Source organism: Podarcis melisellensis (genome assembly GCF_964234715.1).
Source record: "Podarcis melisellensis genome assembly, chromosome: 17".
NCBI lineage: Eukaryota > Metazoa > Chordata > Lepidosauria > Squamata > Lacertidae > Podarcis > Podarcis melisellensis.
In genome coordinates this window covers 3,136,490-3,156,542 of record NC_138534.1, presented here as the reverse complement: position 1 = coordinate 3,156,542, position 20,053 = coordinate 3,136,490, and the positions used below count along the sequence as shown (strand labels likewise).

Genomic DNA, 20,053 nt, shown 5'->3' with positions numbered 1-20,053 from the left:
CAATTTGGCTGTGTAATTTGGAATTATTGTTATTTGGAATCAATGTGATGTGATTGGCCTGTTAATAAAAATTATTTTAAAAAAAACAACTGACCATGGTCAAAGATCGAATATTGGAGTTCAGATCCCCCCAAAAACCAAAAAATGTGAGCCACGGGTCCCTGTTTATAAGCAATTACGATAGAGATTTCAGGATTTATTTATTTAGCTAGCTAGCTAGCCAGCCAAAATGGTACACAAGTGTTTTTGCACCATTTGTTCCCCACCGGGATGGGGCTTTACAAACCATTGGAGCAATGGAGAGACAAGTAATCAGTCTTTCACCAGAATGCAAAGGTGGCGACAGAGGTGGGGAAGTTTTGCTTTCTGTTTAACAAGTAGGAGCCCTGCCAGAAAGAAAGAAAAAAGGCTAATCTTGCTATAAATAGGACTTCAAGGCCATGCCATTCGTTTTGGCTCCTCTGCCACTTGGCCCCCTCCTCTTCCTCACTGCCAGCTATTAGCTGCTTTCCCCCTGGCGGCAAGAGAGACAGAGAGATGCAGCAACGGGGATGGGGAACCTGTGTCTCTCCCGATGCTGCAAGGACTACAACTCCCATTATCCCTGACCCTCGGCCATGCTGGATGGGGCTGAAAGGAACTGGAGTCCAGCAACACCTGGAGAAACACTCTGATTAAGATTTTGCTGGGGTTTGTATAATTGATTAATCAATATGGTGAGCCGGCTCAAATATATATAATCAGTTAACACATGCAGACTATAAAGTAAAGCACACTGGACAATTTATTAAAGCTCCAGATTCTATGTACTTTGTCTTATATCAAGGCAGTCCCAGGCTTGCCTGCTTCTCAGCACCCAAAATCTATCAATGTCGAAGAGTATCCGAGACCAAAGAGTTCTCCGCTGGCTCCAGGACACAAAGCAACATCTTGGCTCTAAGGATGGCATGTTCAGCGCCTCCTCTGACATCAGTAGCCCATGGGCAAATCCAGAGTCCAGCCAAGACTATGAGGAAGCTTCCTGTTGCAACCATCTATCAAGCCACAGGAGGCCCAAAGAGGTCCATCGTTTCCACCACTAAGGAGAGATGCTCCAGGAAGGAGCTGATGGACACACGCAAAATCCGGGCTTCATCTGCTCTCCATCGACTGCAAAAAAAAATAAAAAATATGTATTTTGTGTAGACAGAAACATAAAATGTCAACACTTGCACTACACCTAAGAGTCCAATGAACATGGCACTCCTTCTGCCAATATCCTCATTCTATTCCAGTCCTTGAGCTTCTCTTTTACTCTTGGCAGACACTGGGCAACTGGTCCAATACATTTGGATGCCAGAAAATATACTGTTCCACTTAATTAATTTATTCTTATCATACCACCACCTGAATGCAAAGTACTCAACAGAGAGGGAGGAATTATTCTTATTATCCTCCTCCTCTATATAGTATCATCAGCTTGTATAGCACTTTGCGGAAAATAGGAGGCGATAGATCTTTGCCCTGACAGGCTTACAGTTTAAAATTTGGCTAAAACGGGGAAGGAGAGGGACGTGAGGGCAGGTGAAGGAGGCGATGATTTGACTGACAAGTGCTCAGGTTTAGTTAGAGGCCTGGCTGCTGCAGTGTCCCTGCTCCAAGGGCTTCATGGGAAAGGTGATGGGAGGGAGGGCTTGCAGGAAATAAGCGAGGAGGATGCCCAGAGGGGTTCTGAGAGGGGGTACCAGGCATATGGGGCACCAGGGAGGAAAAGGCAGAGTTGTTTCAGGGAACAGGAGATGTCTAGAGGTTGAGGAGCAGAGCTCACAGGCAGAGATGTCTCGGGATACAAGAATGCTGTCCTAAGGATGGGAGCGCATGACCACAAAGGGCTCTGAAGGCAAGAACAAGGCGTTTGTGATACATCCGAAGGATGAGCATCATGTTATGGGAGTGGTGTGAGAGATTTTGGTAGCTAAGTCAGCAAGGAGAGACAACAGAAGGTCGGGGTGCAGAAGGGAGTGCAGAACTCAGTGGGACAGCAGCCACTTTGTATGCAGATGGTCAATCCCTGGTAGGTCTGGGAGCTACGCCTGTCTGTCCACCTGAAAAACTGCAGGTGGTGCTAAATGGATGGTAGGCAGATTCCTCCGTCCCCAGGAAGTTGTCCTGTGTGCAGAAGCACAAGGATCCAAACGCAGGTCTTGCTCAGCACACCTCTTTCTTTTACTTGCACCCCACTCTTCCTCCAAGTTATCCTCAAAACAACCCTGCAGGGTAGGTCAGGCCAAAAAACAGACTCATTCAAAAGGGTTCAGCTCCAAGGGCCTTCTGGCAGTTGCCTCCTGTGAGAAATGAGGTTACAGAGATCCAGGCAGAGGGCCTCCTTGGTGGTGGCACCCACCCTGTGGATCGTCCTCCCATCAGATGTCAAGAAGATAATAAACAACTTCTAGAAGATATCTAAAAGCAGCCTTGTATAGGGAAGTTTTTAATGTTTTATGTTTTTATATCTATTGGAAGCTGCCCAGAGTGGCTGGGGCAACCTGGTCAGATGGGCGGGGTACAAATAATAAAACTGTTGTTGTTTAAACCCTGGTTCAAGTCCAACATGTCATCCATTATGGCGCCACCTTGTCTCTCATCCTCCTGCAGCTTGTGCAGGAGACCTTCCAGCAGGCTGCACCCAGGACTCAGAGCCCACCATCTGCCCTGACTGCCACCACACCTTGCCTCTTGTAGAAGGGGGCGCCTGGCCAATACTCACACATGCAAGATGTCCTCCGTCACATCCAGTTCCTTGCTGATCCCTTCTTTGCGGGGCTCAGGGTCAGGGGCCAGGGAGCCCAGCGCAATCTGGGCCAATGATGATGATGGGAAAGGGATCCTCAGCTCACTGATGTTGGGGGTAGCGATAAGGAGCATAAAACGTACAAGAAAATCCCCCCCCCATACAGGCGCACACTGCCTACCTTTCCAACAAAAGACACTCTCTCTATTCAAGGTCACCTTTGTATTCTATGTTTAATATTTCTGGGAGAGCGTCTAGTCCCCGGTTTTTGACTGCAGAGCTCTGACATGGATTAGAATCCCTGCTTCTCCTTGACTGTGGATGGGAGAAAACTCAAGACCTATGTTCAAATTGCAGGGTGGAGGGCAGAGGGGGGCCACGTTTGTGCCGATCTCTTTCGCTTACTATTTTTAGAGGGGGGGTTTTGCATCAGGGAAGCAGGGGAAGATGTGTTATAACTAGAAGAGGAGGGGGCCCAGGGCATGTGGATTTCATTCAAGGCCTTCCTCCCTCTTTCCCTTCATCCCTCTCAGTCACCATTCTGTCCTATTTGCAGTTAGGGGTCAAAAAGCATTAAAGGGCAACTTATCCCCATTTCTCTCCCCAAAGAATCCTGGGCACTGCAGCTTACCCCTCACAAAGCTACAAAGTGCCCATAATACTTTGCGGGTGAAACCCTGTCAACCCACCACCTTGATTTCCCAGCAGCTCTGGAAATGCAACTTAGCACACGTGCACTTCTTTCAAATGCATGTGGTGGGTCTGCGCTTAGAGTCCCTTCAGCAAGACCCTGGCAAGTGACCAGGGACTCCGGCCCCCCGCCCCCCCCCCCAGCAAGAGTGCCCAACCTGCCGGATCCTAATCGCACTTTTAATTTAAATCCTGTTTCGATCTGCAAGCGGGGAAACCCATTTCAAGCGCCTTTGCTCCTCCTGCCTCTTTCCTGAGAGGCTTTCGGTGCCAGAGGCGCCTTGACGCAGAAGCGAGTCCCGCGGCGCCCAGCGGAGCTTCCTCCAGGCAGGATGAGGCCGCACCGGGCCTGATCCCCCCTCCCCTCGTTCTCGCCCCGCGATCCCGGCGCTGCCCTCCTCCCCCCCCCCCCAACCTAGTGCGGGAAACTACTGCCCCCCCCCCCGGAAAGGAGGCCCCGAGCAGGAATGCCCGCCCCTCTTGGAAACAAGTGGGGGGGGGGACCGCGAAGCCTCCCTCCAAGGGACCCAGGCGTCCGAGAGCCCAGCCCGCCCCCTCCTCCGCGGGCGCAATGCTGCTGCTTTTCCGCCGGATACAAGGCGAGGCCTGGCCGGGACACAGCGCTCCCTCCGGCCGCCGCCGCCGCCGCCGCTCCTTCCATCGCCGCCGCCGCCGCCTCCCCCTCCTCCCCCCGGGGGTGGATCCCAGGGAGCGGCCAGCCCACGTGGGAGGATCCTTCGGAATCCACCAGCCGTAGCTGTAGCAGCGTCGGAGAGGAGGGCGTTCATGAATATTAGCGGGAAAGAGACCCAATGTGTGGAGGGCTGGGGTTTGCTTTTATTTTTAATCTATTTTGTTGGTTTTTCCGCAGAAGAGCAATAAACACAAAAGCAAAACTTGTCACTCGGCCAATCACTTTTGGTATAAAGTACAGCAATCCCGCGATTTAAGTGTATTTAACTGTGTAAGTGTAGGGTAAGCCCTGCCCTACATAGTCACATGACACGGCACACACAATTAAATGGCAATGGGCATCAACAGTTGGGGGAGTTCACGGCCCCCTCAATTTTTGGGGGGGCGGGTGCGGGCTTAAGAAGAATTAGTTCCTAAGCCAGGGTATGTGTCATTGCTGGATCAATGTCTTTGCTTGCTTGGCTATGTGTAGCACCTGCTGTGCCTTTTAATGACATTTTGCCCAAGTATCGCACTGATCTGAACATTAAAGATTTTGGTACACACTGCAGTCTGAGTTTGAATTCTTCTTTGAGTGGGAGCCAGGAAACTCTCCTCCACAGTGGCTTTTTTGGAGGTTTTCCTTGTGGGAGGGCCCATAATAGCCTATCGCTTTAAGAAAATGCTAAGAAACTGATAAAGCTATCTATCTATCTGAATAAATTAAAAATGCTTCTTCTTGGTCTTGGCTCTTATGTCTTTCCTGTTACTGGTGCAGACCACTCTTTATTCCTGTATACCAGGCATGTCCAACTCCCAAGCAAGTGCGATCTACTCCCAGTATTAAAACAAACGGCAGTGATCTACCCATTGTCATTGCCAAGAGCTTTTTTGACTGGGGAGGGGGGAGTGATCAACCTGCGATCAACCTGTTTGACATGCCTGCTGTATACATAGAAATGTAAGACTGTTGTCACCCTGCAGTTCACATTGCCACCAATAGATGGCCACGCACAGTACGATGGGATGGTGGAGCAGCAGGCAGGCAGCCCAGGGGAGCCACACATGAACAGCAAGGACAGGCTGAGGTAGCTCTGCTGCCACCATGCACCTCACACCAACACTGCCATTTTGGCCTCAGCAGTGCTGGCCCCTGAGAAGGAGGGAGGCAGCAGCGGATCAGGATGGTTCCTGAGGAGCTGCCCTGCCCTGTCCTTCCTGTTCCTCTGCAGCCTGCCTAGCCCACCTTTTGCAGCAAGGAACATAATAGGCAAATGTCCTGGAAAGTGTGGGATAATAACGTTTGATGTGATGTTTTATAACTGCTGCACAAAGAAATCAGAATGAATGCGTGATAAACAGTGGTTGTCATAGAAATTCCCCACATGTATATTTTTTACAAACAAATCAGGATGTGTGCTCAATAAACAGCTTGCCTGGAAGTGAGTAAAGAGCCTTGTGAACTGGCGTCCTAAGGATTCACCAATTTATTATGGCATAAGATCAACTAAACGACTAAACAACAACAAAAGATGTAGAGTATTGGTCCACTTGCCTGGCCTTACTAGAAACTGCTGAATCTCCTCAGACCATTTAGGCCGTAGGGTTGCCACATTTCAAACAGTGAAAATCCAGACAGAAAAGCTGTTGAGCTTTCTTTAGTTTCCCCATACATCCAGATTTCCCCTGAACATTTAACTGATTTCTGCTGCTCACTAGATATGTCCAAGAAATTACAGACGTACGGCAGCCCTACATCGGCACTATACATTTACAGCATTATTGCATTACTTTAAGCAGTCATGGCTTCCCTCAGAGAAACCTGGGAGCTGTAGTTTGTTAAGGGTGCTGAGAATAGTTAGTAGACCCCTATTTCCTTCACAGGGTTACAATGCCCAGAGTGGTTTAACAGTCAACCTCTCTTCCCAGGAAACTCTGGAAATTGTAGCTCTGTGACAAGTTTGGGGAGCTCCTAACACCTCTCAGCACCCTTAAGAAACTACAGTTCCCAGGATTCTTTGGGGGAAGCTGCCAGGGATGCTGTCGTTGCATCCTGCATTGCAGGCACTGCAGATCCAGCATTAAGTAGAAGGGTCGACTCTAAGGTCCCTCCGAACCCTAATATTTTATGAACCTACACAATTTCTGACAGTGGCCACCCGCAAGGCACAAACATATGACTTTCCCATAGCTGCAACTGTTTGTTGCTACTCTAGAGCTTTCCTCCAATCTTTCTGAAGTTCAGAAACTTTTGCGGTGAGATAATAGCTTTATGCCAGGAAATTTCATGCCTCCTCCTATCATCGGCATCAGGGAATTATTATCGCTCCCTGTTTACTGGCCTGCCAGGGAACCAAACCATTTGCAGTCCTTGCTTGGACCGTTGTGGTTCTCGAGCCAAGTGCAGTTTTCCAGGGGCACCACTTAGAATCATAGAACCCTGGAATTGTAGAGTTGGAAGGGACCCTGAGGGCATAGCTGTCAACGTTTCCCTTTTTTAAAGGGGAATTCCCTTATTCCGAATAGGATTCCTCGCAAGAAAAGGGAAAAGTTGACAGCTATGCCTGAGGGTCATCTTGTCCAACCCCCTGCAATGCAGGGATCTTAACACACGCTCCCCCATCCAATCTGAAACCATACCAGACACTGCTTAGCTTTGCAAATGTGCTAGCAGTTTTATTGCTGCACCATCTTCCACAGTGAACAGTGAATGGAAAAGGAAAGTTGGGGTTGGAAGAGTAAGGAGATGCTGAGTGTTAGTCCGTCCAGCCCATAAGTGCCCAGGTGTGGTGATAACCCCCCCACCCCCGCCATGCTTTTTTTAAAGAGACAGATTCATGGAGAAGAGAGTCTATTAATGGCACTGGACATGAAGACTGAATGGCTCCTCCAGGTATTCTTTAGAACAAGGCTGGCGCCATTTCTTAGGGGGGCTTTGGCAAAGTGTCCCCACCAAAGCAGGCTGCAAAGTTCAGTAAGGAATCAGCAGGAGGCAGCATGATGAGCTGCCGGCTGGGCAAGCGCTCCAGGGAGTGGGCTGTTGCAGGGTGAGGCTCCCAGAGGACAGTAAGCGTCTCACTGGTTACAAGCTTGAGAATGAAGCAGGCAAAGAACAACACTCAGGATGTTGGCTGATTATATGACAATGAATATTTGTTCTGCATTTATTTGCTTGAGGGTGTTTACATCTCTTTTTGTTAGTCGTTTGCTCACTCAACACTTTTCAATGCATTTCCATGTTCCTTTCAATCTAAACCGTGAAAAGCCTATCTTTGGGTGTTTGTTTGTTTTGGAAAAAGTAGATTTCTTATGCTAGAGCGACAGAGCCTTTAATCCAATTTAAGGGTGCAAACCTAAAGTTCTCAGGGATGTGCTTGAATCCCTTCGCCAAAATACTGGGAGTCTGGAGGCACTGTGTGTGTGTGTGTGTGTGTGTGTGTGTGTGTGTGTGTGTGAATGAGAGTAGACCCAAGACATCTTGTTGCCACCAGTTGCCAAACCTTGAAATAAACCATTCTGGTCCTTGGGCTACTGTGGCCATGTGCCCTGCTTTACAGAGGACATTCCTCTTTTGCACTAGCGGGCAACCCTTGGTCTACTAACGCATGCCAGGGACGTGGTGGGAAATTTAAATGCTGACTGCTTTAAGCTGCACACCATGGATTGCAAAGGTGCTGCCTCCCACTATCTCTGGCAGGACCCACTGACAGAGCAAAAACTTTGCTGAGGGCCCCCTAAGACTTTGAACCAACCCTGTTCCAAGGTATACTGCGCCTGCTCCTGGAGGCTCCCCTTAGTTTTCATAACTGAGACCGCTGCTAGCTCTTCTCTGTGTATCTGTCTATTTTTTGTTTTTTTATTTAAACTTAAATTGAGGACTGAACCATGCGACAGGAGGCTGCGCCTTGCTAGGAACCTTGAAGGCTGTCCCAGGAGTTCGCTGTGAGAAAATGGATAACCCCTCAGGGTGATCTGTATCTACTGAGTGCGGTGAATGAGAGATTAAACAGGTGAAAGATGAGGAAATTGTTTTAATGGGGATTCCATGTGTTCAGTGAAGCCGTTGACAGCCAGCAGCCAGGGTCCCTGGGAGAGGGCAGCCTGAAATATATAGGTCTCCTACAGGGCTCTCAAACTTTAAAAGCCTCCTTAACATTTTGGAAATCTACTGCTTGAGTTTCCGCATTACAACTAAAGGCAGAGCAACACAGCACTTGCTGGATTCCTCCTCACCCTGCATTTGTCACGCTATGTCCTACTGCCAATGGTGGTGCAACTCCAAGGGAGAACTTCTGAGCAGGAGAGAGGACTGTTCAGCCTTCCTTTTGCCTTCCAGCTCTCCCCAAAAGGCCCTACCCCACAATTCAGGAGGAAAATGAGTATTGGGGGACTGAAGCAGCGAGTCCTCATTAACCAGCATTTATTTATCTATTTCATATATTTATATACCGCTTAATACCAGAACTGTCTTTTCGGGCCCTTCCAGACTGCTGGGGGGGTTGTTTTGTTTTTCTGCAGGTGTATTCTGCCACATGGGGACGTGGGTGGTGCTGCAGTCTAAACCACTGAGCTTCTTGGGCTTGCCTATTAGAAGGTCGGCTGTTTGAATCCCCGCGACGGGGTGAGCTCCCATTGCTTGGTCCCAGCTCCTGCCAACCTAGCAATTCAAAAGCATGCCAAAAAAAAGGGCAAGTAGATAAATAGGTACGGCTCCAACAGGAAGGTAAATGGCGTTTCTGTGCACTGCTCTAGTTTCGTCCTGCTGGCCACATGACCCGGAAAAACTGTCTGCGGACAAGCACCATCTCCCTCAGCCTGTAAAGCGAGATGAGCGTCGCAACCCCAGAGTCGTCTGCGACTGGACTTAACTGTCAGGGGTCCTTTACCTTTACCTTTTTATTCTGCCACATATCACTGATGAATGATAGCATTGATGGTAGATTTATACTGGACCTTCCACACATGAATTCTGCTTTATTAGTTGCTCTGTGATGCCCATTACCTCATTGGAAGGAACTTAAGGTGTGTGTGTGTGTGTGTGTGTGTGTGTGTGTGTGTGTGTGTGTGTGTTTGATGCTGGCATCCATCTGTCTCAATAGACAATGGAGTGCACCTCTGCGGGTGAAGCCAAAACACTGCATTAGCAGCTCTGTAATGACATTTCCAGGGCACGAGCCTGAGCAGTATGTATGGTGGTCCTGGGCTGCCCAGACGACAAGACCCCCCTCTTGGCCTCGCTGATGTGGTCCAAAGGAAAGCAGAGCAAAACATTTGGCACCAGCTTGGCTGCAGGGGTTGCCAGAAAGAGGCATACAAAGTGCCATCCAACCGTCTTAGGGACTCCACTCCAGATTTGTGTAGGGCTTGTCCTGAGCCTTTTCTCCCCCCGAAGGTATCCCACAAGGCCACCTTTCCTGGTGGACGAGCCCCATCTACCCCTCACTTCCCTTTACAGCACGTACAGAAACTGCCTTCTTGACCATTGAACCCACTATTGGCCTTGTCCACTCATTCTGCCGGAGCCTGTCTCCTCACCAAGGGTTTGAGACCCACTGGCTACCCTCACCTGGATTTGCCAGCCAGTCAAAGCTGTTTCCCAGGATGTGGCCACTGTCATATGCTGGCAGCTTCCAGGAGCCACAGGTGAGAGCTGAATGCAAAGGGGGGACCAAAGGTGGATGAATTGCTTCAGGTGGAGCATGACATTTCCTCCCCCAGACGTATGACCCCTCCCCTTGCACTCCATACAGCCCATATGCACCATATATCTACAACAAATATCAAGGACTGCCAATATGGCACCTGTAAGGGCACCTGGTGCCCCTGCCCCTCCTTCTGCTGAAAAAAAGCATTTCTATGGTAGCCAGTCAGCTAGGCTGTGTGTGGGCTCAGTTGCAACATGAGTGTGTGGTGCCCATTTGTAAAGGTGGCAATGGGCTCCCATAAGCAGGGCAATACAATAAAAGCAAAAACATAACACAAACATAGATGTAAGAACTGCATCAAGCATGACTAACTGAGGGAGGAGAGGTCACCTCACTTCTTGGGAGTAGAATCATAAGCACACAGGGGCCCTGAATCCAAACAAAGCAGATAGGATGCCCAGTGAACAGCAGGCATGGCATCACTTCCATGCCAGCTTTGGACAAAGCAGTCAGGACAAATGAAAATGGAACATCTGGAAGCCCCCTAGTACTTCTAAGGAGGGGGAGGTTGGGGAGGCAAAGGAGCTTGTTTCAGACCTCTGGAATGAAGCAGATCAGGGCAGGAGGACTCTGGTACATCAAGGGTCAAGCGCTGAGGACCGGGAGGCTAGTGTGCTGTCCAATTTTCTGAATTGCTTCTCCTCTGCCAGTTGGCCAGGACCTACCCTGAGTTGCATAAATTATGTTCTGCAGATAAAGTGGGAACATACACACAAGACACTGGCCGGCTGCCCACTCCTCTCAACCCTGCCCCTCCCGGCTCTCAACAAGGCCATAAAAGGGATAGGACTGAGAAGAGGGGTGGGGGAATGCTGGGGGTGGGGAGCAAGGGAAGGGCAGAATTTCAGGAGGTACTTGGAGCAGGGGACCCTCTGGATGTTGCTGGACCCCAACTACCATCAGTCCAAGCTAGCATGGCCAATGGTCATGGGGCAATGGGTTGGCTTCTGTACTCCAGCAGCAGCTGGTTCCCCATCCTTGACAATCTTCAGCTTGGGGCTCCAGATGTCTTGGGAGTTGTAGTCCAAAAGGCCAAGAAAAAGGTGGCAACCTCAGGAGACAAAGGGCGTATTTGCACTTCCTCTCGTCCCATGGAGAGCAGGCGAGGAGGAAGAGGAGAGGCTGGCACCCCTGAGACCCAGCCTACATGGCACGCGGGCTCTGAGGGGCAGGCAGAAGGGAGGGCCCCCTGAAAATGCTTTGTGCACCTGCATATAATCTTGCTCCTTTCTGAAATGTATTTAATGGTGTGTGTTTTTCTTTTTGTAAATCTACCAAAGAATAAAATAAAATACAATCGGGTTAAGGGGTTTTCTCAGAATGTTGGAGGGCTTGTGTGCGATGTCCCGTTGGTGTAGTGGTGGAGGAAATGTCTCTATTTTCACCTGAGGAATGTTGGAGGGTACAAAGTATGCCAGATATTATCTAAATTCTGTCATTCATTTATTTCTTGGGTTTAGGGAGCTCCCCCCCCCCCAAGCTGTGGCTTAGAAGGCGCAACCAGAATCCCTGGGCCTGGAGAGGAGGATGGGAAGTAGGGTAGGGAGGTGGGCATTCATATTTCTCTCCCATGTTACCCAAAGTGAGATTTTCAGGCCTGGAGTGGTGATACAATCTCTCTGCCCCATAACCCCTTGTCCGATAAGGTGCCAACTGATGTGGAAAAGAAAGGAGGGAACTTCATTCCTTTAAAGTAAGGCTTGGGGAGCAGCACATGTGCACACGTTGGTTTGGTAATCCAGGGCTTCTTGCTTCTATCCAAGTTAGCATTCGGTTCCTCCTTTGGACTCCTTTGCCTTTAATAGCTGCATGGAGCAGGCAGAGCATTCAGCAGGTGTGGCTTCCCCCCGGCCCCTCGGATTTCCTGTCTGTCATGGAGCTGCTAAAAGCCAAAGCGTGCACACACCAAGGTTTGCCAGAAAAGAAGGCGATGGCCTTAGTTCAGGCCTACACAATGTGTGGGTCATAAAATGCACAGGCCTGCCCTGGAGGGAAAGTGGAGTCTTGCTGGTTAGAGCATGAGGGGCTTGGAGGTAGAATGCTTTGGTCCTAGGAGGCCCAATACAGTCACACAAAAGCCAAACCATTCTCGATGTTGAGGTTTCCAAGCACAGAATTGGGGTGAAGTTGGCACTGAGGTCCATGTTGTGATCCAACTGTTCATACATTTGGTGGCGTGATCGTCCACCAGCCCTTCTCCTGCTGCTCCTCCTGTTTCCTGTAGGGTCTCCTTCCCTCTAGAGAGAATCCACCCATTGCAGAGTCAGTGTGTTTGGCACTGGGTCAAGTTCTGTCAGCTGTGTTGCCCAGGGGTGGGAAAAGGCCGGCTCAACTGGCCCTCTCCCCTTCACTGGCCCCCACCCTTCCTCTGCCCCTCCCTCCCTCCCTCCCTCCTAGCTACCCAAGACTCAGGCACGGACTTTCTCACCAACGTTCTCCCTGAGAGGAGCATTGCAGCATCCTCACTGCCAAGATTCAGGAGAGAGAACTCGGAGGGCTTCAGGAGATGCCTCTAAGAGGGATGTATCCAGCATCTCTTTGAATGGACCACAGCTTCTCTTTCCCTGGTGGGTTCTACAAACAAGCTGTGGGCAGCAAACCTGGTGAGGTTTCACCTCTGAAGCTACTTGCCAGCTGATGCTCTGACCATGGATGACCAGGTAACTGCTTGAACAGGTAATGCACCAAGGTGGCCCAAGTTTGCTCTTGCATTCTTGTTCTCGGTGAGAGTCCAGCCCCCTCATTTTATTCTACTGGGCACTCCTGCAATGCCCCTACCTCTTCACACCCCGCCCTCTGCTTTTATTTATTCATTATTAATTTCATTAAATTTCTATATTGCTTGATTGTAGAGAAAACCTCAAACCACTTTTACTCTGCTACAGAAACAACCTTCCTATGAGGCAAGTTAACAGTATAGCAGGCAATGGAGAGACCTGACTTGTGGGGCATGATAAACCAGGACTTTGTCACATGTCTGGCTGGCTTGATGCTGACTGCCTTGGGAACAGGATCTCTTCATCAGCATCTGTAGAATTAGGTGTTTGGTGAACTCTCCGCCCCAGGTGCAAATGAATTATACCTACATCTGGGGGAAGTTGTGGAGGAGCCAGTTGCTTGTGGGGGAAAGAGGGGGATAATGCAATTGTGTTGCATGCAGAGTGTCCCAGGCTCAATCCCTGGCTTCTCTGGTTGATGGATATCTGTGCTGCTGTGACCTTGGAGAGCTACCAGTTGGATAGGCAGGACTGGGCTGGATGGGCTGACAAAGTCTGACTCCTTGCAAGGCAGCAGCTACATGATATCCTCTTTGACATGGGGGTACCGTCAGACTTGAAGGAAGCAGTTGATGTATGTATCTGCAAGGTGAGGGGCTGGGGGAGAAATGCCATCACTTGCTGCCTCCAGCTTAGCCGTGTCCATTCATACGCTCCTGCATTTCCCTAGGAAATTATGGACGCTTGCCAGGGAAAACCACCTGTTCACATTGCCCAGTGCATAGGATCCAACTCCTAGGGGCCAATAAAATATTTGATGGGTATTTCCATTCAGCAGTTGTGTGTGCACCACATCAAGTGATCAATTATGCAAGACAGGGCTTACTTAGCCCCCCCCCCCAATTTTATTCAAGTTGGCACCCCTGGCCCAGTGGCCTCTAAGGTGGCTTGTAACGGGCAGGGGGAATTCAATTTATGTTATCTTTCAGAGTAAAACCTACCAAATTTGTGTGTTCCAAAACACAACCATCCTTTGAAATGCACACTTCTATGAAGTTTGCAGTGCAGTTCTCCAGCCAAGTAATGTCTACAGCCATGCATATTTTAGCATAATGTGCTCACCAAAAAGCATCTATTAGTTAAAATTACATATAAAATGCAGTTGGTTTGCAAAAAATGTGTTTCTTAGGCAAAATCGCATGGAAAAATTAGAAGACATTTGTGCCAAAATGCTGAGCTGGGGGGAAGTATTATTTAAATGCAGATTTTTGTCCCTTTCTGCTTTACCAAAGGGCAACTGGTAGGGCTTAGGGCCACACACTTTTTAAAAATTCTACTTTTGTGGAAGTTTTATATCTCAGAAAATGTTCATCCCAAATATTGATTAAAAATAGTGCACACACAGGTAAACAAATGCCCCACAATGGGGCGTGGAGACATTGAGGAGGAGAGGCAGTCAAGACCCCCACTTCTTATAAAGTTCACTCTCTGTACCCCCCCCCCCCCCGCTGTGTATGGAGAGCAGCCACAGAGCTTCCCTTTGCACTCTTGGGGTAGCGTGCCAGTATCGCAAAGTGATGTGAACAGAGGAATTCTGGGGTGGAGAACAAGCCCCATGCATTTCAGACTCTTAGTGTTCACACAGTGTTAAACAGCAGGCTAATCCTGTGTCCTATTTCCCAAGAGCAACAGTTGAATTCCAGTCAGGGCCAGTTCTGATTTTCTCTGGTCATAGTCAAACACACACACACACACACACACACAGTGCATTGGGCTCTGTTCCCACCCTGCTGATCAATTGCGCATTCAGGAAACATCCCCAGCCATTAGCTCCCGCTGAGGAAACATCAGTCAACCATCCCTGATTGTTAGCAAACAAACCATGCAAACAAAACATGGCAGCCGTTACAATACCAACTTTCAGTAAAACACCTGAGCTGGGTTTTTATTGTTTTTTTTTAATCTGTCAAATATGAAAAGCATGCCATTCCCAGTTGAGGAGGTCAAGGCAGTTGGTGTCGGAAGCCTGAAGTGAAAGAAGAGAATGGTTGCTGGACCACCAGGAGTGTCCAAACATTCTGTCCCTGACCTGCAGGAGAGCAGATATGGGAGACTGTGCTGGACGGGAGACTGTGCTGAGGGCCCAGGCAGGCATGGAGACAGGCTAGCTCAGCTGCTACGGGGCAGCAGTGATTTTGGGGTAGCAATGGGGGAGGCATTTGATTCAGTTCCCATTTAAGGTGGACTTGCCTACTTCACATTTTCTGAACCAAAACACAGCCACCCTTCAAAATTCACACTTCCTCAAATTTAGCAGTGCTATTCTCTGGCCATGTTCTGGGTACAAAAATGCACATGCTAGGGCAAAGTGTGCATACAAGTGCAAATATTAAAATAACATGCAGAAATCTGTTGCATTAGGGGAAATTGCTTTGCTGAAATGTGTATACTAGGCTAAGTTGCATACAAGACTCTATATCTTAAGAGAAATTCACATTAAAATGCCAATGAATTTTCACAAGGACCTTTAAAAAAATCACACACTGATGTGGAAATGTAGCAGACAGCTACAACTGAGAAAATGAAAAGTAGAGGGAACCTGAAGTTGGCAGATTTGCCCTTTCCTATTAGGGATTGTTATACTTGCTCTCTGTTTATGCTTCTGAGTTGATGAATTCAGATTCTGCATGCACCACAACACCCATCATCATGGCAAAGGATGATGGGATTTATAGTCCAAAACTTCTAGAGGGCACTATGTTGGCGAAGTAAGTGCTGTCTCCTAAGAACCTTATATCGCAATAAACCAGACTAATATCCTGCCCTCGATTCCATCCCTGTGTACCCTTGAGTTGCAGCAGTGCATCATTTAATCACGTGTCTGTGTTTCATCCCTGTGTTTGCCTTTGAAGTGCTGAGTGGGACAGAAGTTGGATTAATAACGTTGTTTGGATGTTCTCCCCTCCCATTCACCCTCTTACCTTCTGCAGAAGCAAATGCTCAACGCCTCTTCCACGCTGCCTGTCCCCACCTCCAACACCTCCCTCCCTCTATCTGACGACAGGGACAACGCTCTAGCCCAAGTGGAAATCGCCATCTTGGCCTCCATCTTCCTGCTAGCCACTCTGAGCAATGGGCTGGTCCTGGGAGCCCTCTTCCGCCGTGCTCGCCGGGCCAGCCCCATGCACCGCTTCATCTGCCACCTCTGCCTGGCCGACCTGACCGTGGCGCTCTTCCAGGTGCTGCCGCAGCTCATCTGGGACATCACTGACCGCTTCCAGGGCCCGGATGTCTTGTGCCGCGCCATCAAGTACTTGCAAGTGGTTGGCATGTTTGCCTCTTCCTACGTCATTGTGGCCATGACTTACGACCGCCACCGAGCCATCTGCCGGCCCATGCTGGCTTTCCGGAAGGGCCCAGCCAGCTGGCATCGCCTGGTGGTGGCGGCATGGACCGCATCCTTCCTCCTCAGCCTCCCACAGCTCTTCATCTTCTCCAAAACCAAGCTGCCCAGCGGAGCCCACGAGTGCTGGGCTCACTTTGCAGAGCCCTGGGGAGTTCGGGCTTACGTCACGTGGGTGACTCTGATGGTCTTTGTCTTCCCCACTTTCTTCATTGCTACCTGCCAGGCCATGATTTTCCGTGAGGTCCACCGCAGCCTGCGCCTGGGGCCAGAAGGAGCATTGCGGGGCCGGGACAGCCGGCAGGGGCCCTCCCCCATTTCCGGGGCTGTGTCCAAGACTGCAAAGATGACCCTAGCCATTGTGCTTATCTACGTGTTTTGCTGGGCCCCCTTTTTCCTAGTCCAGCTGTGGTCTGTGTGGGATCCTCAGGCCCCGCTAGACGGTGAGTCCTGCAGCAGCATAGGGTGTCAGGTTCCAAACTACAAAACTGGCATTCACCGCAGCATTTCGATCCACACACATATTTGCCCCGCATTTCTGGCCACAGATCTGGGCTTTTCAGGTATGGATCCAAGTGCTTCCCCCCCCCCACAAAAAACCCCCTCTTTACCTTTGTATTGGAACAAACTGCAATCCACCCCAAACCTGAATTGCTGTTTCTTTCAATTCAGCATTAAAGAGTGTGTTTTCCTGGGGGAAATGGCAGGGCAAAAAAAGAAAGCACTTGGACCAGGAGCAGGAAAGTGTGCAGCTGTGCCTAGAAAGCAAATGGTAAGTGTGGATGAGCCCTTAAAAGCACCTTCCGCCTTCCTTCTTATTGTATGCTGAGCAGCAGAACAAGGGCACATGAAAACGTTCAAGGTTACAGCTAGGACACTATTTCTCTTGCTTTTTTAAAAAGGTGTGCCACTTCTTTGTTTCCTTCTGTTTACAGCTGTGGATCCAAACTACAGGCTATGTTTCACATATATAAAAGCATTGTTTACTCTTTGAAAGAAATAAGCACACGCACAGCTACCCACCCTGCCAATCCAGACCACAGCATGGCAGGGAGGGACTTCAATGCCCCCCCTGGCACTTTCCTCCAGCTTTGGGAAATGATTGGGAAAACGGTCGGGGGCTAAGCACCACCATCATGATCCAGAACAAGGCTCCCTGTGGCCAGCTGTGGAGATGACTGTCAGCGTGCGGCTGGGGCCTGAAACAAGCTCCAGAGTTTCAGCCTGGCCAGCTGGATCCCATTTGTGGTCTAGGAACCTACCTGCTGCCTCCTATTCTCTTATCTCACTGCTCCATGACCAAAGATTCCTGCAATAATATTTTCATGGGCTCAGTGTAAATCATGGCAAAAGGCGGGTGGCAGGGTGGGCACTTTGCATGCACTGTATTGAATTCCATGATCTGTGAATGAAATTTAAGCACAGCATATGGACTCATTACTTCAATTCTATGCCTAATACAGACAGTCCTACAGGACCCTCCATTGGGAGTTGGGGACAAGCAAGGATAAGGAAGAGGAGGAGGATTAAAAGGAATTTATATACTGCTTTTCATTTTGAGAAGAAATAGCAAGATGGTTCACAAGCCAGTTAAAGCCGCCAGCAAAACAATGGTGCAAGTGCAATACAACCTGCAGTGGAGCTGGCAGGGAATAGAACTGGAGGGGGTTGTCTCAGCCCCCAAGGTGCATTCTCTTAAAGATTTTACTTCCTGCCAGTGCAGAGATGGGTGGAGATAATCCCACACAGGATCACATTTCTTCCCTATAGGAGAGCAATGGTTTTCAGCTAGGGATATATGAGGTCTCTTTGGGAACAACATCGCCTCCCCTGGAAGCCCCCAAACATGTGAGCAGGCTGTGGTTACCCAGTGTTGGGAGAACTGCACTCTATCTATTCTCAGAGGTGCCCTTGCCTTTATTATTTGTCTTCCAGAGCATGCCCCATGGCTGAGCCTTGCTCCTTTTCTCCTCTCCAGGTCCAGCTTTCACCCTCCTGATGCTCCTCGCCAGTCTCAACAGCTGCACCAACCCCTGGGTCTACGCCACCTTTAGCAGCAGTATTTCGGGTGAGCTGCGACAAATCTTTTGTCCCAGACTGGCCCGTCAGCAGATGAGTTCCCTGCATGAGGACTCCACCTTCACTGCCAGCTTCTCCCTGGGACGGGATGCCCTTTCCTGAGCCAGAGCGCCACTGACACCAATGGTGCACCTAGCAAGGAATATGTTCCTTCTGCTGAATGGTGGCTTCGAAGGCATTGGGGCTTGGCCAGAAAGGTGGATGCAAAAGAAACTCCCAAAGAGGAGCGCCACTCTCTCACCAGCCAGCTCTATAGGGTGGAAGGATGCCCAGCTTGACAGAGAAGCCAGCTCCAAGGACACAGGGGCACTTAGGACGGCCAGAAGACCATTGTTTTCAGTGTCCTCTGGAACCTGTAAAGCAATGCCTTTCCCAACCCTGGTGTCGTCCAGATGTTTTAGGCTACAACCCCAGCTGTGCTGGATGGGGCAGGTAGGAGTTGCAGCCCAAAACATCTGGAAGGCACCGGGTTGGGGGAGGCTGGGCTAGACCAAGCCACACTGCAGCCTTTTTAAGTGAAACATCCTAATCTTTTGCAGGATTTGCTCTTTTTCATGCTTAGAAGGGGCAGGTGCAAGATGAGAGGCAGCCCTAGCACAGAGCAAAAGAAGGCAGCTGCCTCCTGGACACCATGAAGGTGAGGAGGCAGCTAGTATCCAGAGCTAGTTCCTACCTGCTGAAATTAAGGAACCTGACTTAGGGCTCATCCACACTTCTGCTTGTTTCATGCTGAGAAAACACAGGTCTGAGTGGCTTCCCGTTTCTCTTGTGTTTTTGAGGCACAGGTCCAAACCTGCTCTTTACCACAGAATCCAAACAAATGGTCAATCCACAGAAAAACCGATGGACATTTGTTCTGATTCAACAATAAACAGCAGGTTTCTCTGGGAAAGCGGCAGAAGAGGTAGAAGTGTGGATGAGCCCTTAGTCGTGTTTATCAGCTTCAATGGGTCTACTCTGAGTAGGACTAGCATTAGATATCAGCCATTGATTTGATCCAAGGGCCCAACGGGTGCTTGCCCTTTATTCTAGGATTGCCATATTTCAAAAGCTGAAAATCCAGACACGAAGTTGTTGAGCTTTTTGAGCTGCACTTCCAGGTTGCCATATGGCCGGAAGCTGTTGACGAGGGCTGATTGCCGGCTATGTCCTGGAAATTCCAGGCGTATGGCAACCCTATTTTATTCCAATGTGGCTTCTGCAGAAGAACCTACCACTGGGTGGTGCCCCATGTTAAACTGGTGAGGAGCTGGTTTCCTTCCCCTTCAGAGAACAAATTATCTTAAAGGCAAACGAGCAACCACAGAGGTAGCAAGTCAATACTGACAATGCCTATAGGGCATATGAAGGGAAGACCAGAAATCAGCTTGGAGAACAGCCCTGCAAAATTTGGAGAAGTGTGGATTTTGAAGGATGGCTGCATTTCGGGTCATGTATTGTTTCAGGAAGTGTGAAATAGGTAAATCCACCTTTAAATGCAAACTGAATCCAATTTCTTCCTCATCCCTACTTCCCACAGCCCTTCCTTCCTTCCTTCCTTCCTTCCTTCCTTCCTTCCTTCCTTCCTTCCTTCCTTCCTCCCTCCCTCCCTCTGATAATAATTTCTAGTTTTATTGAGGTGGCTGCATTACCCGGTTGCAGATGGCGACTATATTTGCTGCTGCAGACTTGACCCAAATAACTGTTCTTTATTTCTGTTAAACATTTTCAATAAAATTCTTTTTAAAAGAACAGCAACAAAAACAAGTTGCTAGTTGAATGAATTACTTACACAGCATTGGGTAGCCTTGCCCAAAGACATGCCCCCTCCAGACGGGTGCTTTATTGCAGGTGCATTCATTCTGCAACATGTTATTGACCCAATAATGGTGCACTAGTGGTGGATTTATTCTGCTTTATTCATTGTTCTGTGATGTTTCCCTGATGCTACCACATTATTATCCAGAGGGTACAACCAAAGCACAACACAACACAACAAAAGCAGAATTTTAGCTGGAAGTTGCAGGGAATGAAGCTG

General features: G+C 49.2%; 2 protein-coding genes across 3 annotated transcripts; one reads left to right on the top strand and one right to left on the bottom strand.

The window, feature by feature from the left end:
- Positions 1 to 766: 766 nt before the first annotated feature.
- On the bottom strand, positions 767 to 4,234 carry LOC309360481 (EKC/KEOPS complex subunit LAGE3-like). Its single transcript, XM_081895035.1, has 3 exons — positions 4,057 to 4,234; positions 2,747 to 2,875; positions 767 to 1,149 (listed from the first exon to the last, which is right to left on the bottom strand). Exons 1-3 carry the CDS (start codon positions 4,119 to 4,121, stop codon positions 1,038 to 1,040), a joined length of 306 nt encoding a protein of 101 aa, XP_081751161.1. The 5' UTR covers positions 4,122 to 4,234; the 3' UTR covers positions 767 to 1,037.
- An 8,011-nt stretch (positions 4,235 to 12,245) lies between these two features.
- On the top strand, positions 12,246 to 18,556 carry AVPR2 (arginine vasopressin receptor 2). Of its 2 annotated transcripts, none has more exons than XM_081895040.1 (3): positions 12,246 to 12,497; positions 15,545 to 16,400; positions 17,936 to 18,556. In XM_081895040.1, the coding sequence occupies exons 1-3, from the start codon at positions 12,486 to 12,488 to the stop codon at positions 18,136 to 18,138; spliced, it is 1,071 nt and encodes a 356-aa protein (XP_081751166.1). In that variant the 5' UTR covers positions 12,246 to 12,485; the 3' UTR covers positions 18,139 to 18,556. The 2 variants fall into 2 exon arrangements, with proteins under 2 accessions (XP_081751166.1, XP_081751167.1); XM_081895041.1 differs by having other exon boundaries at positions 12,246 to 12,513.
- The last annotated feature ends 1,497 nt before the right edge of the window (positions 18,557 to 20,053 follow it).